Source organism: Vombatus ursinus, unplaced genomic scaffold (genome assembly GCF_900497805.2).
Source record: "Vombatus ursinus unplaced genomic scaffold, bare-nosed wombat genome assembly UNPS02003292.1, whole genome shotgun sequence".
NCBI lineage: Eukaryota > Metazoa > Chordata > Mammalia > Diprotodontia > Vombatidae > Vombatus > Vombatus ursinus.
This window is the reverse complement of record NW_020943070.1, coordinates 11,215,769-11,240,469: the sequence shown is the minus strand read 5'-3', so window position 1 is coordinate 11,240,469 and position 24,701 is coordinate 11,215,769. Positions and strand designations below refer to the sequence as shown.

The 24,701-nt window shown below is 45.7% G+C and overlaps 1 protein-coding gene across 1 annotated transcript in view; it reads right to left on the bottom strand.

Moving 5' to 3' along the window:
- Positions 1 to 624: 624 nt before the first annotated feature.
- Positions 625 to 24,701, bottom strand: part of ALDH1L2 (aldehyde dehydrogenase 1 family member L2) — a 51,821-nt gene continuing 27,744 nt past the window's right edge. Inside the window, exons 8-23 of the mRNA XM_027874177.1 lie at positions 23,527 to 23,652; positions 23,288 to 23,379; positions 21,754 to 21,901; positions 19,915 to 20,034; positions 17,566 to 17,693; positions 15,634 to 15,784; positions 15,247 to 15,317; positions 15,048 to 15,153; positions 13,342 to 13,429; positions 11,211 to 11,304; positions 10,203 to 10,302; positions 8,377 to 8,475; positions 6,801 to 6,966; positions 5,477 to 5,582; positions 2,837 to 3,036; positions 625 to 1,167 (exon numbers count right to left, since the gene is read on the bottom strand). Of these exons, the coding sequence (XP_027729978.1) occupies positions 1,112 to 1,167; positions 2,837 to 3,036; positions 5,477 to 5,582; positions 6,801 to 6,966; positions 8,377 to 8,475; positions 10,203 to 10,302; positions 11,211 to 11,304; positions 13,342 to 13,429; positions 15,048 to 15,153; positions 15,247 to 15,317; positions 15,634 to 15,784; positions 17,566 to 17,693; positions 19,915 to 20,034; positions 21,754 to 21,901; positions 23,288 to 23,379; positions 23,527 to 23,652 (1,851 nt within the window). The 3' untranslated portion in view covers positions 625 to 1,111. The remainder of the gene's footprint in view (positions 1,168 to 2,836; positions 3,037 to 5,476; positions 5,583 to 6,800; positions 6,967 to 8,376; positions 8,476 to 10,202; positions 10,303 to 11,210; positions 11,305 to 13,341; positions 13,430 to 15,047; positions 15,154 to 15,246; positions 15,318 to 15,633; positions 15,785 to 17,565; positions 17,694 to 19,914; positions 20,035 to 21,753; positions 21,902 to 23,287; positions 23,380 to 23,526; positions 23,653 to 24,701) is intronic.

Here is a 24,701-nt window from a genome sequence, read left to right as displayed (position 1 = left end):
AAGAGGACCATGATATCAGGAAGGTCATGCCACGACTTGCGAGTGAATTGCGAGTGGATTTGAGTGAGGGAGGGCTGGGCAAAGTCACCAGCCTCACTGTTTCCCTCCAGAGTCATCTGGGTCCAGTGGTCAGATGTAGATCAGGAAGACTGGAGATGGCCCCCGATGCAGTGGGAGACCTTGGCCTTTTCAAGCTAAGATCTTTAATGGGTGTCTATAGAAACTTCGTAAATGCCTGCTGTAAGGTGAAGGTATATCTGTTGTTGGGGATTCCTGTCTGAGATGGCCAGGCAGACTCAGATGACCTGGGAAGAGAGAGCAGCAGCCTCTTGGCCTCAGGAGAGGGGTGCCCCAATCCTAGGCAGTTGGGAAGGAGCCGTAGTTAGGAAATGCCATTTGGCTGGGGCTCCCACCCTCAGGGTCCTATGATGGAGATAGGAAATGGTTTATTCTCTCTCAAATATCAGCCATGAAAGGGGTTTGGAAAGGACTTTGGGGTCAGGAAAGGCCCATGATTGGTCCCCAGGGACCTGACATCTTACAAGATGGCAGAGGACGATACCCAGGCAAAAGATGATATAACCGTGGAGTGCTCAACACAACAAAGATACTTTGATTTCTAGGTTTATATGATCACCATTCACATTCTTTATTACTGCTCATTAGTACCAAAGAGGTAGAAAATACTTTTAGCAACTTAGTGTGCGGATTAGATTCTGCAATCTGTACATATCATACAAAAGCGATATTAAGGGCACTTTTGTCAATTGGTGAACAGTTTTATGGTACCACAGGTTGTGAAGGAATAGGAGTTAACAAGGCTGGATTGGTTTTTAAAATTCAAAGAACTTGAAATCCCTTATAAATGTGTTTAATGTACAACCTTGTAGAAACAAAATTGCTGTAATTAGTTATCAAGTGTAAAAATATTCAAAAATATTCAGGCTCACACCCATGCAGGTGAACGGGACTGTAATCATAGGAAATCTCGTCTGTCTTTTTTTGCTGGTTATGTTTGTTCCAACAGCACTCCCAGGAGTCTTGTCGAGCGCTGGGTGGAGAACACAGTGACAGAGGTTACCTCTAGAGGAATTCTAGAGCCGGTGGTGATCTAATACTCCAGAGTGACTGCCTTTGTTTTCAGGTACTCATGGAGAGCCTCTTTGCCTGGAGGGGAGAATACCAGTTAGTGAAGATGGATACTGTCTTACTCTCAGATAGGTGCTGTGTACTTCTGTATATTAGCTGTGTTTAAAAAAAAAAAAAAAAGATGGTAGAGGGTCGGGGCAGAGCAGGAAGAGAAGGCTTCAGAGCTGCCCCAGGACAGTTTGGAAACAAGATGCTTCTTCCTCCTCTCCCCTCTCCATCCCTAACTTCAGGCTGTATGGGGATATCTTTAGCAAGTCACAGTCTAGGGCACGAGTTCTTGGCTTTTCTGGTATTCTGGACCCCTTTGGCAGTCAGTCTGGGGAAGCCTGACCCCCTCTCAGAATCATGTTTTTAAATGCATAAAATAAAATTACAGAAGATTACAAAGGAAATCAATTCTACTGAAATAGTTACCAAAATATTAAAAAAAAAAAAAGTTCAAGGCTCCCAGGTTAAGACCAGGTCCTGGTCTAGGCTGCTGTTCTTAAAAGTCAGGGGATCCATGAGATTAGGATGTTGGGATCACTGATTTAGAGCTGGGAGAGGCCTTAGAAGCCATGAAATCCAACCAACCAATTATTCACCTTCTACAGAGAAGAAGTTGTTAAGATCCTCCTTTCTTATAACTAAGCCTGATTATACAGAACTCAAAGAATATCAGAGAAGCAATAAGTTCCACTAATCTAGGGAATCTTTACTGTACCATGGGTGATAGCAGCATCCTCAGAGCATAATCACATAGCACATTAAGGTCTACAAAGTACTTCAAAAAAAGAAATACATCGGGGGTAGCTAAATGGCGCAGTGGATAGACCACAGGCCCTGGATTCAGGAAGACGAGTTCAAATGTGGCCAAGGACACTTGACACTTACTAGCTGTGTGACCCTGGGCAAGTCACTTCACCCCATTGCCTCGCAAAAAAAAAAAGAAAAAAAAAAGAAAGAACCACATCTCGAGAATGAGGAAAATCTTCCTTCCCCAGTCCGGTGGAATGTAGAACAAGTGATCCATGGTTGAAATCGCAAATGGGCGTTAGAAAGAACAAATGTAAATTATGCTGAAGACTAATTTAATGGTGTTTACTGACAATCTGTGCTGTGGGAGGAGTGGCCATCCCAGTAAAACATGGGTATCTGTTCTGGTTGCATCAAAATGCCCTCAGTTTAGTGCATGCTGTCCCTTTGTGGAGGGCACACTGGACAAAATGTACCTGCTGCCTAAGAGCTGCTAATGCACTGTCTGAGGTGAGTGTGGAACACTGTGACCCGCCAGTCTGGTTCACAGTCAGTGACCGTCTTGACCGCAAGCTCCACATGGTAATCAATATTTACCCCTGGTGCCTGGTCATTGTCCATGACCATTCTTTTTTTTCCACCTTCCCCATGAGGCAATCAACACAATGCAACTGACAAAGGACAAGCTGAGAGCCAACTTTAAAATATATATATATTTCTAATCTTCCCATCTCTAAAACAGGTACAATCTATCCCTCTTAAAGTTTACCTTGGGCTTAAAAAAATCAGTTGTCATTTCAGAGTTCCTGTAATCCTACATGTGACTTTCAACAGTGCTGCTTCCTAGCTTGGTGCAAAAGCCCTTACAAATGACTCTAAATGTCCTCAGAACAGACTTTGAGTCTTCTATGACAGGTTAAACAAGGGATCAGGAGCACAAATATAGCCTTACCCAAGTCTTTGCCAAAGCCAGACTGTTTCACTCCACCAAATGGGGCTGCCACATCAGTCTTGTTGTAGGTATTAATGAAGACCGTCCCCGCTTCCAGCTTTTCACTCACATACATAGCTTTGTTTATGTCTCTTGTGAACACCCCCGAAGCCAGGCCATACTCTGTATTATTTGCTTGTTGCAACACTCCATCAATATCCCTGTAAGATTTTTTTTAAAAGATCACTTTTCTTCATTGAATATAATCACACACACTTGACTTCATCCTCTTAAATGTTTTCCGCAAGCTATTTCATGCAGTATAAACCAGGAAAGTATTTCTACCGTGGTCACAAGGTATTCAAGGGACAGAGACTATACCTGAGATTTCATTGCTACTGGGAGCTTTGAGATCAACAGACTCCCTCTGGCAATGCAGGTTGGCACCTGGGTTTTAATTTCCAGTCTCAGAAAGCTACATGGGGCATTAAGGGCTTAAGGGTTATCTGGAGGTGTTGGAGGTGGGACTTCCACTCAGGTCAACTCCCATGCATTCAAGGTCATTGAAAATCTGGGCCCCAACTTAATAAGACTATCAGTGGTATTTATCACTTAAGTAAACACTTTCCTCACAACAACCCCGTGAGGGAGATTCTGTCTCATTGTTCCTCTCTATGAAACCTCCACTTCAGACAAAATGGCCTGTTCACTTTCCGTGGAAGATCAGGTCACCTCTACCTGTAAGGACCTAGAGGGGATGAGATGTCTCCATGGAAGAGGGACTGAATGAAGGAGGCAGAGGTCACTTATGGAAAGGGTTACGGGTGAGCTGGGTTTTAGAGGAAGGGCTGCATTTAAATAGGGAGATTATTCTAAGCAGGAGATAGACATCCACAAAGGCACAGAGATGGCAAAGGGCAGATCTAATTCACGGAAAGGATCATAATTGAGTCTGACTGAAATGTAGAATATAGAAAAGGAAGCAGAAAGTGGTAAGAAGGGAAAGCTCAGCAGGGTCCAATTTGTGGAGAGCTTTGAATATCAGGTTATGGAGTTCGTATCTTCCTCAGGAAGTCATGGGAAGTCCCTGAAGGTTTTAGAGCAGGAGGACGGGTCAGTGGTAGAAAGGAGGGTCTAGAGATAGAAAAGCACAGTTAGGTGGCATGGAAAGCGCCAGGCCTGAAGTTGGGAAGACCTGAGTTCAAACCTCGCCTCAGATACTGCACCTGTGTGACCCTGGGCAAATCACTTAACCCTCTTTGCCTCAGTTTCCTCATCTGTAAAATGGGCTAGAGAAGGAAAGGTCAAACCACTTCAGTATCTTTGCCAAGAAAACCCCTAATGGGATCACAAAGAGTCAGACACAACTGAAAATGACTAAACAGCAACAGAGATAGAGGAACCAAGCAGGACATTAGAAGAGTCCAGAAGAACCGTAATGAAGACCGGAACTAGGCTGGTAGCAGTAGGGATACAAAGGAGAACACAACTACAGGAGAGACTGCAGAGCTAGGCCAACCAGGACTTGAAAACTAGTCGGAAGTAGGAGGTAAAGGAGAAGAGAGGGCCCGATGGTAACGGCGAGAATGGCGATGCAGCCTTTGGCCAGTTTTGAGGACAGGGCGTGTGAGGGGATGGCGGGACAGCCTGGCAGGGCATCCAGCTGACCGCTGGATGTGGCGGTCAACAAAGCCAGGGAAAGAGAGAGGAGCAGTGAGAAGACAGAAAAGGCCAAAGTTAGAGCCTTGGGGAGGAGCCACATTCAGGAGCTGAGAGGAGGAAGAGAAGCCGGGCCAGGAGGCAGAAAGTGAAGCAAGAGAAACCTGGGAATCCAAGGACAAGGGTGGTTGGGAACACCAGTGCTGCCAAAAGTCCAAGGAGCATGAGGCCTGAAGAAAGGACCTTGACTTTGGCAATAAGTCATTACTGATTTGGGCAAGAGCAGTGACGGTAGGGTGGCGAGGCTAGACACCGGATTACAGAGAGACTGAGGAGTGAGTGGTGAGAGAGGAAGCAGAGAGAGTGGGAGTTTGGCAGAAAAGAGGAGGGATGATGAGGTGAGGAAGATCCAGGCCGGGGTGTCTGGGGCACGGGGTGAGACCTGAGCTTCTTGAGAGCAGAGAGGAGAGATGGGACACAAAAGAGAGGAGGGATCCTGGGAGACAGGAAGAGATGGGATCAAGGGCACAGCTCTGGGATGGAGGACCGCTCATCCAGCGGAGGATGAGGAGAGGGAAGGAGGAGACCGGGGCAGGTAGAGACAGAGCTTTTGGGGCGTGGAGGAGGAGGAGGGGTGACGGAGCTCACATCAGACGTCCTTGATCTGTTCAGTAAAGTAGGAGGCACGGTCGTGTGGTGAAAAGGAAAGGGGAATGGGAGTGACATTGGGGCGGAGGTTTAAGGAGAACAGAGAGTCTGGGATCGTTGATGTGGTGATGACGAATTCCCTGCAGAAGTCAGGGTCTGGGGGAGGTCAGAAGGCCCAAGTCTGTGGCTGCCACAGTCACCATGGTCTGATTTCCTCCAGCAACCCTCAGTAATTCAAGGCCACTGTCATGCTCGATAGTAGAAGCCTATGCCGCATAAATTGCTGTGCGTGAATAATACTGTGGCAAAAAAATCGAATTAAAATCTAAATTTAATTGAAAACAGCAAACATACCCATTTTTAAATTTAGAAATGACCATAATAGGCCCAAAAGACTCCTCTTTGGCAAGGTACATGTGGTCTTCAACATCTGTGAACACAGTTGGCTCCATAAAAAAGCCTAATCCAGAAAAAGAGATATATAATTATCAATATGGCCCTAGTAATTCTCAATTTATTTTCTTCCCATTTAAATATAGTAGGGGTCATAAAAATACATATCTTGCCTTTTTATTTTTTAAAAAACCATTTCAATATAATGTCCCAGCTGTAGTCTCACCTAGGAATCTCCCTCAGTGCTGGGGGCCTCCTCACCCTGGACGATAACACCATCCACCCCTACAGCTTTCCCTTCCTGCAATCTCTTCCTGCCATACGGGCCCCCCCTTTCCCACTGATAAGCACCTCCTAGGGCTGCCATTTTGAGGAGGGGCCCAGGTTGACCAACAACCTTCACTCTCTTCCTTGCTGTGCTCCTGACTTTCTGTACTTTCCTAAACCCACCCCTACTTTGTGCTGTCTCCCCTCCCTGAGAGCAGGGACTGTCTTTCTTTTTGCCTGTGTTTGCACCCTCAGTCCCTACTCCAGCGCCTGGCACCTCTTAATCAATGCCCGAGTGGGTGGCAATGTCATATTTATGTTTTCCAGTCCATCACAAAGATATTGGACCGGTTCTATCTCCCAGGACACAGGCCTTATTTTGGTGAACAGAACTTTTATTTTTCCCAGGTAGTAAGTCTCAAGATGAAATTCCAGAATGCCCCAGATCAGGTTGTATGGATGTTACACGGCAGTTACAAGTTGTTGACAGTCAGGGAGTAGAAGGACCCCTGGATTCAGAAACTGGGCTTGACCCTAGTTCTACTCTGTATGACCTGAGTTACTTTGGATCACTCACCCAGTCTGAGGCTCAATTTTCTGATCCATAAAAATAAGGAGGTTGGGCTGCATGTCTAGAGTACTTTCCAATTCGAAACCTCTGTTCTTTATGTTTACCTAGTGTTTTACAGACTCACATGGATTGTTTTATTCGAGTCTCACAACAAGCTTCTAGGATGGGTGGGATAAGTATCATTCCCCCCATTAAAAAAAAAAAGATTATGAAAACTGTATCTCGAAGACATTAAGTGACGTGGCCAAGAGATGAGAGCACAGAGCTGAGAAATCAAGTCAAGAATCTGGTTTTCCTTTTCCTTTATACCATGAGCCCATACTTTTTGGCCCAGGTGTGACATGGCTGTGATTAAATGTCCACGTCCATTTCACATTTAGGAAAAAAGAAGACGCTCTAAAAATCTGGCCTATCACTAAAGACAAGGAGGCACCAGGTTGTTATTACCAGGCCTGGGGACTCGTCTTCCTCCGTACACCAGAGTGGCTCCTTCTTTCACCCCTATTTCACAGTATTGTAGAAGCTTGTCCAAATGGGCCTTGTGATTCTGGGGGCCGTGATCGGTGGATCTGTCCAGGGGGTCGCCGATTTTCATCTTTTTTATTTCTTCTACCTGTAGATCACCCACACTTAATCAAACATAATTTACAATTTATAAAACACAAGCTGTGTTAGTTCCTCTGAACTTCAAGCTTTTAAGATGAACAAGCTATTGTTTTTTTTTTTTTTTTTTACCAACACAAGACACCAACAAAAGTGCATTTCCACCAGGCTACGTGGTAAAAATATGTTTAGGTCTAGCATACACCTCAATGCTGAAAATTTAAAATAATAATAATAGTTAACATTTATATAGTGCTTATTATGTGCTAGGAAGTGTGGTAAGAGCTTTATAATCATTTTATCTCATTCTCAAAACTCTGGAAGGTAATTGCTATTGTTATCCCCATTTTATAGATGAGGAAAGTGAGGAAAACAGGGTCACTCAGCTAGGTTAAGTGTCTGAGGCCATATTTGAACTCAGGTCTTCCTAGCTTCAGGCCCAGCATCCAATCCTCTATGCCACCTGGCTGCCTCTCTGTCTTTTACATGACACCTGGTTGACACCATCATAGCCTTCAGTGGGTCACACTGAACTAAAAAGGTGAAAAGCTTTGACCACTTATCTCATCAAATGTAGAATAAAGGTGTTGGACCTGGCGGAATTTTAAGATCTCTCTAAGGTTCTTAATTTCTGGTTGTTAAAAAAAAATATTTTCCAATTGCTCTCTTATATTGGAGAACCACTTGTGTTACTGACCTGGAGTATTTGGTTAAAAAAAATAATATACAACTATAAGATAAGGGAAACATAGCTGAATAATAAGAGTTCATGTGAAAAGGAACGTGTGGTTTTTTTTCTTTTTCTTTTTCTTTTTTTTGGCTAGGCAGTGGGGTTAAGTGACTTGCCCAGGGTCACACAGCTAGTGAGTGTCAAGTGTCTGAGGGTGGATTTGAACTCAGGTCCTCCTGACTCCAGGGCTGGTGCTCTGTCCACTGTGCCACCTAGCTGCCCGAGTTTTAACAGATGAGAAGCTCAAATATGGCTCAATGGAGGTGGCTGCCAAACAAAACAAAACAAACCCTACCCTATTACGATCACAGGCTTCATATTAGAAGTCTGGTGTCTGGAAGGAGGAACATGGTGGTTCAGTTGCACTCTATCTTGGTCAGACCATAGCTTGGATTTTTTTTTCAATCTGAGCACCACATTTTAAAGATGGCTTTAATAAACTGGAATGCATCCAGAGAAGGGTGACCAGTATGTCAAAAGAACTCCAAATTGTGCAATGCCAAGAATGTTTGATAGATTTGGGGATAGGGCACTAGGTGGCGCTATAGTGCATAGAGTGACTGGCTTAGAGGCAAGAAGACTCATCTTCCTGAGTTCAGATCTAGCCTCAGACACTTACGAGATGTGGGGATGTTTAGCCTGGGTTAATGACATTCCTGTTGAATTCACAGAACAGTTAGGATGTCTCACCACTCGTCTCACAAATTCATCATGAATGGATTCTTCTACAAATAACCGGCCCGCTGCAATACAGTTCTCTCCCTTGTTGAAATACACAGCTCCCATGCCCTTTGAAAAAAGAAAAGAAAGGCCTTTTTTAAACTCAAGATGCTTCCTCGAAGCTATATGTGGGAATCTGCTAGGTATTTCTCTGCTTACACCACAGTCATTGGGCTAGCTATTAATTAGACTGGGGCCTGGAAACTACATTAGGCTATTTATTCATGCCCTGACACGAGTTATATTTAGAGTTACGTTTTTCCCTTCCTTCCTTTTCCCCTTTTGCTCATTAGCACTTCTAATATTGTTTTTGGTAACTATAAATTCAGATAACCATTTGTTAAAGTTTGGAGAGGCTGAGTTTTGCATCCACAGAAAACCTCATATGAATGAAATATGAATCCTTGAAATATTAAGATACACAGTGCAACAAATTATGTAAATGACTTGGTGCTTTTTAAGCCATGTGAGTTTAGAAAGAAAAACTGGGGAGAATTCTGATTCTGATTTCAAGTTGATGTCTCCTAATATGCTTAAGGTAAAAGTTGCCCATGATGGCAAGATTTTCAAATATGGCACTACTCAAGGCTTCACCCAGGTGTTAAAATTCAGTTTTCAGTATACTTCCTCCAGGAAGACTTCCTAGACTAAATAAAAGAAAATGTTTGATTCCTTGACCTGTTGTGTGCTGATGCAAAACTGTGATGGGTTTAGTCCTTCTGACTCTGTCTTGTCTGGTTTGCATTGTGAATCATTTGAGGGCAGGCATGACTTTTTAAAGGTATACTATATCTTGCCCCCAAATCTATTTAAATTTTAGATTTCTGATAGTCAGCAAAGACCATACAACACTGGAACCTTCTTAATTCAGAGTTATGTTTCCTATATTGATCTTACGTTCATTTATCATGAGTAATTCCGAGAATGGTTGTTTATTTAATGAACATTTGCACTCTGTTAAAAAAACACTTCCCTGTGAGCAGTGTGTGACAAGGTGACAAACTTCTCTCCCTTCTCACCCTTTTGCCATCTTTTACCTCTTCAATACTGTTCCTGCTTCTCAGGGAGTCCCTTGAGTATATAGTTATGCAACCCAGAAGTGAGCAGAGACATATCAACAAGGATTATGATAAGTACACATACCTATCAACAATATGTATAAATGACATATTTCTGGATTTACTGCATTATTGGCCCCACTTAAATCAACCTTCAACCTTCCTCAACTGTTAAGACTTCCCTAATCTGGAACACAGACCCCCAGCCATATTGGCCAGTCAAGACACCAAGGTAGGGATGGATTGGCACATTTGCCTGATTTGATCAAAAGGTTACTCGGGGCTGGAATAGCAGAGAATTGCCCAGACCCTCCCAGGGGTAAAAAGAAGGCTAGTTCAGAACCTGTGCTCCAGCACAACCTATAAAGCTTTGATTTGCCTCTCTTTCTAAAGAACCAAGCCTATTTCTATGAAGGCAGAGTACACACCTTACTAATTCAACATCGTGCCTTCTCCCTAGGAAAGCAGTATTCTCCAAGCCTCTGGATAAATGCTCCCTGTGGGTAAACTAAGTACTGTACTAATTGCTTCCAAATCCCATTGCTACAGATTTATATGCAAGTTTAGCAAGGGCAAATTATATCCTCAGATTGGAAAACCATTTTTTGAAAACTTACAAGAACAGAAGAGTCTTTTACTCCCACCCAGCGGAAAGCACGTGTCACGTTAAGCCCTTGAAATGCAATTGATGAGGAGGCACACTAGATGGCAGGTGGATTAGCATCCATCCCCTCTTACCATTCTCACAGCTTTGTCCAGTTCACAGTCACTGAAAATGATCAGGGGGGACTTGCCACCAAGCTCAAGGGAAACTTTCTTCAAGTTACTCACGGCACAGCTTTGGGAAAAGACAGGGGAAAAATAAGCATTTCATACTGACCAGATTCTTCTTCCATCTCATCCCTTAGTTTAGCTGTTGGGGGACGGGGTAACTACCTGACAGCAACTGATAGCTAAAGCTTGGGGATGACTGGTGTGACAAAGGCCATGTGCACCGGCACAGATCCGAGAGCTTCGCTCCCAAGGCCCTGAACGCCTGCGGTCCAAGGCTTTGGCCGCTTATTCCTTAGCCCTGAACCACACTTTCCAATGCGCCTTTTCCCTCCTCCTCTGGGTCCACCTTGGCACTGAAGTCACTGAGTATGAAGGTGTATTGAGGGGCTGTCCCCTCTCCCTCTGAGTCGCAGCCCACCGCACTGAAAGCCACAGGAAGGAGGTACTGCTTCTATTCTTGGACCCTCTCTTTTGGAGACCTTATTAAAGAAAGAGCCCAGGGAGATTGTATAACCTGATCTAGCTGGTTAGAAGGGAGGAGATGAAAAGAGAAATATACTCCCTCTCTGAACTCCAGAAGATTTAGTGGGGGATACTGAGAAGTGGGAAGCCCATAGGATATAAGTAACTATGGATTGACCACGCTGACCTGGAGTGAACAGCAGAGTCTGGTTTGAGTGGTCTAAGAAAAGGGTTTTTTCCAGGAGCCCTATACAGACAGAATTTGTGTGGAGGGTGGCACTTTGGGTCTTAGTTGTTAAAAAAAAAAAAGGATTTACTAGAGGCACCCTGGGCATGCAGTACATGAAGGAGCAGTTTGGCACTGTCTGCTGGGCATCTGATAACTGACAGGGTTTCCAGCATGCCAAGGGACCAGCGAGGCTCTCCCTCCCACCCAAGCTACACGAGCCAAAGGGGAAAGTTTAATTCGCTCTGAAGACAGACAACATTCCTGCCAGTTGGGCATCCTACCTCTTCATGATCTGTTTGCCAATTGCCGTGGAACCGGTGAAGCCAAGTTTGCGAATATCTGGGTGTTCAGATAGGCGCTGTCCAGCTAAGCCACCTGCAAGATGGTGAACAAAACCTAAATTATAAAATCATTCTTAAATTCTAGTTAAGGTAAAGGGAGATCTGAGTGAAATCGAAATTTTTGAATCGAAATGTAAATAAAGTTAAATCTGGTAAACTTGAACTAAAAATTTTTTTCTACAAGGCAAAAAATAAAAGGAGGAGAACATACCCAGAACCTGGTTGCCTGAAATGACAAGCTTTTTGTTAGATATGGAACCTTTTTATAATTTTTCTGGACTATTCTACCCCCAAAAGTATTTCTAAATGGGGTTATTTTCTTTTCCATTTTGCATTTAGATCAAATTCTTGCCTCAAGCTCAAAGCAGGGCATTTCCAAACTGAAGCAGGTCCAGAGAAGGGTGACCGGGCTGGTGAGGGTCCTAGAGACCTAGAATCCATTTATTAAAAAGTGTTGTCCATCCTTCATTCTCGAAGAGGGCTGAAGACATCGGGAGTGATGTTTTGACTTGCATGTGAACTGAATTTAAGCGAAGCAGAGCTGTGCAAAGTCATCGGCCTCATTTTCTCCTCCAGAGTCATCAAAGTCCAGTGGCAAGACAAAAGTCAGGACACCTGGCCACGGCCTTTGTAGTGTACAGCATGTTGTAGTGCCCAAGAAAGCTGGGAAGACCTGAGTTCAGGTCTTGCCTTTGCCTCATATTAGCTCTGTAACCCAAGGAAACTCACTCACCCTCTCTAGGCCCCTGGCATCTCTATAAACTGCAGCTTTGGAAAGTGCTGCCTGCATAGATAGAGGGAGGAGGTTTCTTCACCCAGTAGTTCCTTATACAAGTGAAATCCTGGGTCCAGTCCCTATCCCTATCCCCAGCCCCTGTGAATTTGTTGTTCAGTCATTCAAGTCAGTGTCTGACTTTTCATGACCCCGTGGGCCATAGGGTTTTCTTGGCAAATACACTGGAGTAGTTTGCCTTGATCTACTGGAGAAGGAAATGACAAACAGATTAGGTGACTTGCCCAGGGTCACACAGCTAGTAAGTGTCTGAAGCCAGATTTGAACTCGGGTTTTCCTGACTCCAGGGTCAGTACTCTATCCACCGAGCCTCGCTGCCTATCCCCTATGAATATATTCTGTCAAATATCATGTACCTTGAATGAACAATCTCCATTCTGTGATGGTGACTTTGAACTTTAACCTCTCAAATTACATTAGATGTAGATGTGGGTTTTTCTGCTTTTTTGTTTTTACAAAAATATCAGCTTCTAGGAACAGCTTGCCTTGGAACAGAGGCCAAGATCTTAGCACTGAGCTCATCATCGTGGGACACTAGGCAGTTTACAATGCGTTACGATTTAATATAATACCAAAATGGCAGGCCCTGCTGCTCAGAGCAAACAAGCCCGACTGGCTGTTTGTTCCTTTAGAGAAAAGAAATTCTCTTTTTCTCTGGAAAAGTGGAAAAGGGAAGAGCTCTTGATTTCCCATCACAGGGAGAAGTGAGCAATAACCATCAGTTTGAGTTTCATAGTTAAAGTGATCATCGAAGTCTTAACATTAAGGGAGGCATGTTTATTATGCTACAAACTGAAGGGATTTTCTTCTTGTCTTGGTATGAATTCTGCACTAGTAAAAATCTGAAATGTTTAATAACTGGCTCTCCAAGGGAAAAAAAAGTGCCCTTGAGGACGCACTTTTAAGTTTAATTTGCCTTATTAACATTTCCTCCATCACTTGCTTAAGGCTAGACAACTAACAAAACTATACATCAACCCCCAGGCTGTAGCTGCTGATTTATGAGGTGTAAATGCTCATGCTGAAAATTTAACAACCAGCTCCCCCAGTTCTGAGGCATTTCTGTAGGGGTTAATGAGTAAACTGTGCTTGTATCTAAGTCTTGTGGTTTTAATTTCTTTGGCTTCTTTCATCACCTACTGTGAGGGCAACACTGAGCACTCCCACAGCAGGGGGGCCCTTCTCCAGTCCAACATTCCCACTTGGGATTGCTCTGCGGGGTTACACGTGGAACCCACAGACCCCACTGGCAAAACGACTCAGGAAAGTGGGTTTTACCTGAACCAGGAATGATGTTGACCACTCCCTTGGGAAAGCCGGCCTTGGCAGTGAGCTCTGCAAACTTCAAGGCAGTCAGGGGTGTAACCTGAAGGAAAATGAGTCCAATGAGGCCGTGACAGTCCTGCTCTTTAGACCACCCCAAGCTGAGTGCCTCAGGGCTCAGCCACACGATTCAGAGGGACCAAAACAACGGCACAAGGAGATTTTGTCAGCCCCAGCAAGGCTGCCTTCTCAGTTCATATCTGTCTGGGGGCTTAGGTCCCGGATCTGGAGGCAGAAGGGCCCTGAAAGGTCAGCGGGTCCAACGATTGGTCTTACCGAGCCGAGGGAGGAGAAAAGACTTGTCTAATGGCATGAAGGTGACAGTAAGAATGGGTGACCTTCACACAGCACTTTAACGTTTATTTAAAATACAAACAAAACTCCATCACAAACTGGTGCGGTGCTAGTCTAGTCCAAGGATTATCACCCCCATTTTGCAGATTAGGAGACTGAGGTGGAGAGGTCAAGTAACTTGCACGAGGTCACAGAGACATTAAGATTCAAAGCCAAAAAACAGAGCTGGGGCACACCTTCCAACCCAGCAGTTTTTCCTACTATAGTAAGAGTTGACGATAATGATGATGATAATAATAATAAAATTTATATATCACATCAGGGTTTGCAAGGCACTTGGCAAGTATTGTCTCATTTTATCCTCAGGACAGCCCTGGGAGGAGGCATGTGCTATCATTATCACCATTTTACAGATGAGGAAACTGAGGCAGAGAGAAGTTAAGTGACTTGCCCAGGGTCACACAGTCAGTAGGTATCAAGAGGAGGATTTGAACTCGGGTCTTTCTGGGCTCCAAAGCCAGAGGTTCTCAAAGTTTGGTCGAAGGACTCCTGGGGGTCTCTAAGCCTCTTTCAGGAATCCTGCAAGGTCACAACCATTTTCATAGCAGTACTCTCCCCTTAGGGAACCTGGCACACACTGGGCGCCTAATAAATATTTACTGATTACCAAGCTGTCAGTATGAGCGTGAGGGGGTGCTACACATGCTTTATAAAAGGAAAAGGCACAGATCTGAGAGATCCTGGGGTACCTGGATATGCAAAATCTGATCTTCAGGTTTCAGCAGTTTGAGGATTAGCTGAGACACTCAGTCACACAAAGAAAACTACATGACTGAGGGCCTGGAGTCTAGAAGACCTGGATTCAAATCTGACCTCAAATACTTATTAGCCGTGTGATCCTGGGCAAGTCACTTAACCTGTTTGCCTCAGTTTCCTCAACTGTAAAATGGGGGAAAGAAGACCCGCCTCCCAGGGCTGTTGTGAGGATCCAATGTGATAACAGTTGTGAAGCGCTTGGCCTGTAGCAGGCACCATATAAATGTCAGCTGTTATTATTCAGAGACTCCTAATCACTGGAGCTATTTTAGATGAGCTCCCTAAACAGGGAAACACTAAATGGACGAAGAATGCGTGTTGTTTAGGAGATGAGCCTATTTGCTGAACCTCAGCCTTTCTTTTCTTTCTTTCTTTCTTTCTTTCTTTTTTCTTTTTGGTTTTTGGTGAGGCAATTGTGGTTAAGTGACTTGCCCAGGGTCATACAGCAAGTGTCAAGTGTCTGAGGCCAGATCTGAACTCAGGTCCTCCTGCCTCCAGGGCTGTGCCACCGTGCCACCTGGCTGCCCCTACCTCAGGCTTTCTTATGTTACCTGCGCTGGCTTGAGCACCAAGGTGTTGCCTGCCGCCAGACATGCCGCGCTCTTCCATGCCAGCATCATCAGGGGATAATTCCAGGGAATGATAATTGCACAGACACTACGGAGGAAAAATACAAAGCACTCAGTCACTCAGTACCGGCTCTCGCTGGACAGCCCACCTATACAAGTCACAGAAGAAGGCTCCCCTCACCCTAGAGGTTCTTTCTTGGTGAAGGTCAGATTACGGTTTGGGCGGGCTTGGTTAATCGGGATTGTAGAACCCTAGAAGAAAAAAATGGAGATTTGATCCTAGTGCAAGGACATGGATTCCACTTTCTAGAAAAGTCCACCTCTAGCCTCCCATCTGCTTATTGCCATGAAGCAGTTAAATTCTGCTTCCTGAAGATCATAATGGACAGGAGTGATAAAATCAGGGACCGTGACCTGACCTCAGCCAGCCCGGCCAAAGGGGCACCCTCACACGCTCCTGCTGCCCGCCACCACGCACCGTGCTGACAACCACCACCAGGGTGCCCAGACACTCAGGAGCGCGTTTCTGGGAGGGCCCAGATGCCAAGACAAATGAACATTAGCTTGCCTGGATTTTGTCACACCAGCCTGCAAAGTATCGGAACGTCTGCACAGACATGCCGATGTGGGTCTTCAGGGCCAAGGTGTACACGGCCCCCGAGTCAATGGCCTCGATGGTCGCCAGCTCTTCCTGGTTTTCTTCCATCAAGTCTGCAAGTCTGCGAGACACAGGGCCAGGGACAAAGCGGGGCTGAGCCCCTCATTCTCCCTCCCCCTCTCTCTCTCTCTCCCTCACACAAACACAAACACACACATCACGTTTATAGATTAACAGCTACTGATAATGGCTCTGTGAAACCAGATAAATACAAACCTACCAATTATATAAAATTAAATTGTAAATGTGAACTTGGCTGTAACTGTATAGAAAGTTTCACACCAAGACCACAGGCAAGCCAGTGACAATTTATTCTTCCAAGAACATACAGGAATGAGCATTCTACTGAGGAAAATGATACCGCAGCATTTATTATATTTATGTGTATTTATCACATCAGAGCGAGGTGGGCATCTAGGTCTCAAGACGGTTTCCTTAGACCATTTTGGTTCAAATACAGGCATATTTCCCCCCTCAGAGTTTATTTGTGCAAACCCTGTGTTCTGCCTACACTCCCACTCTTGGTAAAGAAATCACAGTAAAAGTGATTAGGCAAAGAGAACAGGTGAACAGCAACAAGTGAATAAAATATCTTTGAAAGGGCAGCATGGTCTGGAGGAAACTGCTGGATTCGGAGCCATTAGAAGGAGGTTTGAATGGTGGCTCTCACTTCCTCCCTGTCTAGGACTCAGTGTCCTCGTCTCTAAGATGGGGGGAGTGACTCTGGGATCCCTTCCAGACCCAGATCCATGTTTCTGAGAGTGAAGGAGCAGCTCGACAGCCATTGGACCTGGGTCTCAGTCCTGACTCAGAAGTTTACTCCCTTAGCTTTGTGACATCTGGGGCAAGTCATGACCTGAGCTCAGTTTCCTCTCCTATAAAATGGAGATAATGATATTTATACTGCCCACTTCATAGGAATGTTGTGAGGTTAATGTTTTGTGAAAGGCAAGCTGCTGATTGTAATATGGGTCATTATTTTAACAGAAGGGAGTGAGCAGAGACTATTTTTTGGCTTTCTTTGTATTCCCAGCACCAGGCACACAGTGGGTACTTGATAAACGCTTGTTTACTGTGTTCGTTTTAATTAATTTATTCTTCAATACATACCTGATTTTTCCCTTTCATTAAGATCTCATTTAGTACCTTCTCAGGGTAACCCATGTTCAGACAAACGTGATAAGATCGACACAGGGGTGTTGGGTTAGCCTCAGGCAAACCCGGGAAGTAAGCCAAGTGTGTGTCTTTGGTGTCCCGTCCATTCCTACTTTCCCCTCTTCTGTCCTCTGGGGCTCCTAGCCCCAACCCTAACCAGAATTGGGATGGGGGGAGGAGAAGGGAAGTTGCCATCCTCCAAAAGCTCTGTGGCATGGTGAGATCTGCCTGGGGATGGGCACTCAGCTTCAGGACTGATGAACTCATACCTGACCCTTCCTGTTTCTCTGTGGAAAATGTTGGGCACTCCTTGCTGCCCACCTCCCCCTTCCTTCCCAGCCTTTCTACCCAAACTTCATCTCCCACCCAAGGCATGTTGTGTGGTGCAGACCTAAGCAGAAAGCTTTCTTAGCAAACTGTGATGTTCCACAGGTAATTCCACAAGTAATGGGATAATGTCCATAATAGAGAGAGACAGAGAGAGAGGGAGGGAAGGAGGGAGGGGGGAGGGAGGGAGAGAGAGAGAGAAAGAGAGAGAGGGAGGGAGGGAGGGAGAGTCATTCACTCCTCATATCTAAATGACACACAGATATTCTGGAGGGATTTAAAAGAAAAAAAAATCTTAGCCAGTAGCCCAAAGGCAGAGAGCAGATATGTAGTTTTTTGTCATTGTTTTCTTAAACACACCTGTACATCAGTCTTCCCCTTTCTCTGGCATTCATTCTTCCCCATTCGCCATTTTCAAAGGCATCTTTAGCAGCCGCTACTGCTTTGTCAACATCAGCCACCGAAGCATAAGATACTTTACATATGGTCTATTTTAAGACAATGAAAGCAGATTAGTTGTAAGAGAAGTTATCAAATTATTACAGTCCGAAAGGTTTGATCTTCTGAATATTTCCAGTGTCTACAAGAGTGTCTTGTGAAAGTTAATAGTCATTTTAAATGTGCTTATTGATTTGATAACAGTATTCGTTTATGTTAACAGCATGTATGTCGTTACTAAGGTTGGATCAAATCCAGTTCATTTTCTTATCCCACCACTCTTTCAGAAAAGCAAAGCTCAGCAGCTCCAAACATGAAGACCCCTGAGTGATATGGTCACTTCTCCCTTTACACCACGTTGGACCAGGAACATGGTGGGAGGCCACTTCGGTTCTGGGGGGAAGCGGAGATTCTTTGTGCGATCAGGACGCGGGTCCTGCGGGCCTCCGGTGGGCCTTTCTCAGAAGCTCCCTGGAGGGGCCGGGGACTGCTGACGGATGGAACCCTGACCTGGGAGGTCGGGCCTGGGGGTGGACGCTGCTTTGGCTGCTTACCGTCAGTGAGACCTCATTTAAATATCTCTACGAGCTTTAGGGTTCCTTCTGTGTAAAGGAGGAAGCTCGTTACCTCTACCTCTGAAACCACCGTTCTTCCTCATTTTCTCTTTTTTGCTGAGAGCAGTTCCTCCTTTCCAGTCTCCCGGGTTCACCACCACAGGGACATCCTCAGCTCTCCTTTTCCCCATTGCCCGTGTCTGGTCTATCGCCAGACCTTGTCATGCCTCATCATGGCCTGCCTTGCTGCCCTTTCCTCTCCTCCGTCACCCCCCGAGGTCAGGCCCCCATTGCTTCTCGCCTTGGCTATTGCAACGCCCCCCACTTGGTGTCTCGCTGGCCTCCAGTCTCTCCCCACGCCAATCTAACCTCCATACAGCTGCCAAAGCCATCTTCCTCCAGTACAGGGGTAACCCTTCCCATCTCACTGCAACCGCCTCTGGCTGGCCTCCTCGTCTCTGGTCTCTCCCCACTCCTGGCCATCTCCGGGGCTCGGCTGCCAAAATGACCTTCCTACAGCGTGGCTCTGACTGTGACGAGGCGCTGCAGAGGCCCTGGAGGATTCCCAGCATCAAGTCCAAAAGCCTCTGTTTGGCTTTTAGGGCCTGCCGACCTTCCCAGTCTCCCCTCTCTGTTCCACCACCCAGTGATGGCGTCCTTACTGCTCTTTACCCATGACACTGGGGCATTCCCGGCCTGGAACGCTCTCCCTCCTCGCCTCCATCACCTCTAAAGGCCTGCCTTCCACCAGGAGCCTTCCCCAATCCCCTTAATCTTAGTGTCCTTCTGGGTCGTCTCCGCTTTGTCTCGTCTGTAGCTCCTTTGTGCACCGGGGTTTGATGCCATCCCCTCCACGAGACTGTGAAGTCCTTGGGAGCCAGGACTGTTTTTCCCCTTCTTTTTTATCCCCAGCACTTAGTATAGTGCCCAGCAATCAGGTAGTACAGTCAGCTAATACACCTTAATTAAGTGCCTACGATGGTGGTACAGCTTGGTGGCACCACAGTGCACAGAGTGCTAGGCCTGGAGTCAGGAAGACTCATCTTCCTGAGTTCAAATCCGGCCCCAGACATTTACTAACTGTGTGATCCTGGGCAAGTCACTTAACGCTGCCTGCCTCAGTTTCCCTATCTGTGAAATGAGCTAGAGAATGAAATGGCAAACCACTCCAGTGTGTCTTCCAAGAAAACCCCAAATGGGGTCATGGAGAGTCAGACAGGACTGGAATGACCCCACAGTAACACCAGGTGTCAGGTGCTTTCCTAAGCTCTGGGGATACAAAAAGACAAAAGAGGCTCCCTGCCTTCCTATAAAAGATGCTTAATAAATGTTTGCTGACTGACTGACTGACTGACCTTTTCATTCTCGGGCTCAGTAAACTCCAGGTGCTTCCTAGTGTTTCTAGGACAACAGAACATACTTTCCCCTGTGTTTAGCCTATGGAGCCTTTCACAGCTCGGCTCCCACCTGCCTTTTCCAGGCCCAGCATTCCATAGGCCCAGGTCCTGCCAGACTGACCTGTTTGCTTTTCCCCGTACAAACCATTCCATCGTTTTTCTTCTCAAGGTAAACACCCGGAGTTATTTAGTGGCACTTACTAAATGCAGCTCTGTCCTTAGGTAAGGAGATGGCATAGATGGAGTCCTCGCAGTGGCTCTGAGGCCCGTTTCATGGTTACCCACAAACCTGACGTGCACATCCCAGAACAACGACTTACGGATCCGTCGGTTGGGTTGATGGTGTCATACGTCTGTCCATCTTCCGCATCCACAAACTGCCCGTTGATGAAACACTGATAAGGCATTTTCAGCGTCATGTTATTGACGTCTTTTGAAACCTGAGAAAAGCCCAGATCAGAAGTTTCAACAGATGTGCATCCTTTCCTATTCAATATAGAAACAGCAGCTGCCGAGGGAAACCCTATGTAAGTGCTGGGAGGGAAGCTTGGTCCATATTGTCCAATCTCTACTGCGTGTTTGATCAGTGCCAGTCAATCAGGGTCATCAAAGACAGGTCCTCAAGGAAGATGAGGAACTGATGAGGGCCTCCAGGTACTTGGTGTGGCTATGTGTTAAGAATCCAAGTTCTAATCCTGGCGCTGCCCCTTAATACCTGTGTGACCTTGACCAAGTCACTAAACTTCATTTTACTCACCTGAAAAAATGAGGGGGTTAGACTGGACCACTGACTGACCCCCAGGTCCCTTCCAGCTCTAAACTTATGCTCTCAGAGTACTTAAAGTGAGGCCCTTCCTATTCTGAAGAGGCTGTGGGTTTCTTTTTTTCTTTCCCAGGTTATAAAGGAGCATGGTATCATGGAAAAGAATCTGGACCTGGAGTCATACACAGGTCACAGGATTGAGAGTTGGACGTGGGTTCAGAGATCATCCGGGCCAACCTTCTCATTTTATAGATGAGGAAGCTGGGTCTGTCCTTGCCTGGTTGTATGACGTAGTCCAAGTCTCCTGCCCCCTCCAGACCTCAGTTTCCTCATCTGTCCAACTTAAGTCAGACCGGGCTTCTAGCTTTGGAATGAATGAATCAAACCCTAAAGCATGGAAACAGCGCCCTCTGGTGGCCGCGCGTCTTGTGCACCCACAATTTGGACTAGTTTTGAGTTCTGAAATCCAAAGTTCCTTTAACACCGATTGATTTTTCATGAATCCCAGGCCCCTCTCCTAAAGTCCCTTTCCCTCTTTTTCCAGCCTTCTCTTCCTCCCTTGGTCTCAGATTTTTCTTTCCTTCTGCTATTTCCAGGGTGCTTTCCGTGGGAGACATAAAAGGAGTGGGGAGATTGGTGTGTAGTTTCAGGGTCTTTCAGCCTAACGCCGGCAGCAGATCCCACCCTCCAGTAAACATTACTTTCCCATTCAATGTTCCCACTGTGTTTAGGGCAGTGGCGTCAACCTCAAATAGAAACGGAGGCCATTAACCCGTACACGAGGATCCCTGCAAGCTGCCTATTTCAAAATGTAATATCATCTATGTTTTACTGTATTTTCATTCATTTTGTTAATTATCTCCCAATTACATTTTAACCTGGTTTGGAGTGTTGTGGGCTGTATGTATGTGGCCCACGGTCATGCAACTGACAGCTCTGATTTAGGGAGATGGAGAAAGATGAGTCTGGACTGTGCTACGGTGGGTCCAAACATGGCCCCTCTTCCTAGGCCATTCCCTTGGAGCCAATACCGTTTGCCACATTTCACAGAACCATAGCACGTCAGAGCGGGAAGGGACCCCAGAGGCCACCAAATCCACCTTGTACCTGACTCCGAGACCCTCTTTCACCGTCCTGGAGGGGAGCGATCATCCAGGTTTTGCTTCCAAACCTAGCTGGAGTAACTGAGGACGGCTCATCCCACTCTAATTCTTGGGGATCCCCCCAAAGGAATCTGCCTCTCTGTACCTCCTACTCGTTGCTCCTACTTCTCCCAACAGGATGGCCTTTCATATGCCCAAAGATAACGATCACCGTACTTCCTTCTGCTCGGCTAACAGAACCCCTCTAATACTCAGTGTTCAGCTCGGGAACACGGGGCGGGGAGACGACTTACATAGTCCACGACCAGCTCTTCCTCTTCATCCTCGCCCCGAAGTTTCCTCACAACCTTCTGGATGAAGTCTCCAAACTTGGTGGCCATGTACACGTCTTCGTTCTGCAGCTGAAGCCCACCACATTTCTGTCGGATCTGTTCGACCAGCCTTAAATCAAAAGCAACATTAATTTGTATGGCTGCCGTGTCAATGGGAATGAATCCAGTCCCAGAGTTGGTGAGGGGCACAATGGTGGCTCTAACCCAGGTCTGCCGGCCTCCCCTCTATTGCTCCTCCCTATATGTTTTACCACTTTGGGGTTGTGTGTGAATCACAGGCAAGGAACTGGCACCCTGTAAATGATGTAATGAGGTTAATAGGTCACAAAATTACCCTTACCTTGCCTTGAGCTCACCTTTTTGGATATGACAATGTTAATCAAAATCATCTTTCCCAAAGACACGAAGGATTGGCTATAGACCAAGTCTCCTTCTCCTGTTTAGAATTTTTAAGCTTGGAAGGGCCAGGCTGGGTCTTTCTTGGCTCTGAACCTGCTCAGTACACACCTTACTACTTGGCTCCTACACTCCACACGGTGGGACCTCGTGGAACCTGCCATCTTCCAGCTTCACACACATTAGAACTGCTTGTTAAGGGAGAGTTGACGCTGCACTGGCCCTGAATTTCTGCTTAGGCCCTTTGGCCTCTGTTTCCACTGATATTTTGAATGGCTGACGTTCAGACCACCAGCCCCATTTCAAATTTCTTACCTCATATCTGGTTCCGTGCCTGACTAGCCCTCGGCTTGCCTAGGCCTTCCTCTGTGAGTAGCCTTGGCTGCACAACAGTGGAGCGTGGTGTATTTCATGTGTGCTCCAGAGGAATTTGAGGGCAGGATGATGTTACAACTTGTCTGGTCACCATCATCCCAAGTTTATTTCACTGGGCATGGTTTTTTGGGGTGGGAATAAGGCATTCTGGCTTCACAGTCCAAGTCAGAATCAACTGTGAGCTTGTTGCCAGGGCCCTGGCCTCTACAAAACTTCAAATCTCCTCAGCATGCTCCCCACATTTATATTAGAACATAAGATTTTGGAGGCTGGAGCCCATTTATTTGCTTATATCTATAGTCCCAGAACGTGTTACAGTGCCTGACACATAGTGAATGTTTAATAAATGCTCCATCTATCCATTTACCCACCCATGTCTCTATGCATCCTTCTCTCTAAATTCATCTCTCTCCATTTGTCTATCGCCATGTTGGCCAAAAATTGTACAGGAAATCCCCAAATTTCTAACATGTCTGACTTCAGGACTTTTCAATGTATGGTATCTTTCTTGTAGGTGATTAAACCAGTTAAAGAAATGAATGTGAGGCTAAATTTAAAAAAGGAGAGGCAAGCAGCAGGGACCAAGGGAAAACAGGCCAGGACAACAGGAGAGGAAGGAAACAAATGCGTGTGTGACTAAGGCAAAGGAAAAATGATGAACTGATTTAAGTGCCACTGATATGAATGGTTAGTAGAAAATGTCAAACGGTGGGTGTGGTATTACCTGACAACATCCATTGAGCTTGCCCCAGATTTAAAGAAGTCTGTGGAGTCCTCAACGGTAGAAACGTTGCTCAGAATTCCTGCCCAGATAGCCTACGCAAGAACGGGAACAGTCACGTGAGGAAAGAACATTTTAAAAAGCAGCAACATAGGAACCGAGGGCAGCTTCCACACCAGCCTTATCACGTCTGCCCCAAGAGCGAGGTGTGACAGAATTCAGATACAGAGTTAGACGTTCACCTTGATTTCTTGGGCCACTTTCTTTTCCTCATCGGTGAGTTCTACCACACATGTTTCCCCCTTTGAGAAGTATTTAGAAGCAGGGATCATTCTTCCATCTTCAAATTGAATATTTTTCACCACTAGCTATGAGGTGAGAAGAATAACTGGGTTAATTACAGGATTAGGGCAGGTTAAAGTGGGGGAAACTGACCTTACCATTGGTTTGGGATGATCTATCGGGACAGGGCAGAAGGTGTCGGAAATTCCCCCAAAGTTTCCAAACATGACTTCCCAATTTTCAGGATGCTCCCGGCTAATTCACCACTGATTAGGGTTAAGAAGTGTGCAGTTCCTGGATCTGGACTTCTATTCTGTTCTTTTGTCTTCTAGTAAAATTCCTAGTGCTAAAATAGCTTTTAAAAGTAAGAAAAAGTGGCAGCAAGTTTGATGGGATCCAGAGCATCCCTGGATGGAGGCCTCTTCCCTTTCAGGCCTATTAATTGCCCTTAATCACCAGCACACCCAGAGCAGAGTGGGGTCTGACAAAGGGTCAGCAGAGATGGCCCCAATGGGCCAGTGTCCTGGGAAAGGGCGCCAAAGATGTGTTTTCCTTCTTCACTATTTTGCCCAAGGTGGGTCTTATTTTGTGTGCTCCAGATTGTGTCTTTCTTCAGTCACAAAAATGGTGTTTGACAGTCATCTGTCTGTGTATCCCTGAGAAGTTTGGTCCTAGGGAGCTAATGAATGTTCAAGAACTTGGGGGGGAGGGTCTAGGAGACAAAACGTACCGTAGGACACACTTTTAAGTTTAATCTGTGTTATTAACATTTTCTCCGTGACCCTCTTAAGGCTGGCCAATCAATAGTCCACATCAAGCCCTGATCTGTGGCCCTTTGGGGAGTTCTCAGTTGTAAATGCTGCTGATGGAAATTTAACAACCAACCCCTTGTGAGCTTGTCTGAGCTGGCTCCAGCACACCCCTGGCCTTGGTTACCTTAACTAGGGGTTTTAGCTGGTTTTGTGTCATGGGCCCATTTGGCAGTGTGATGAAGCAGTGGAGCTCTGAGAATCGTGTTTTTAAATGCATATAATAAAATACATAGGATTGCAAAGGAAAGCAAGTCTATTCAAATATTTATACACACATGTATATGTGTATATGTATGGATGCATGCTTGTATGTGTGTATGTAC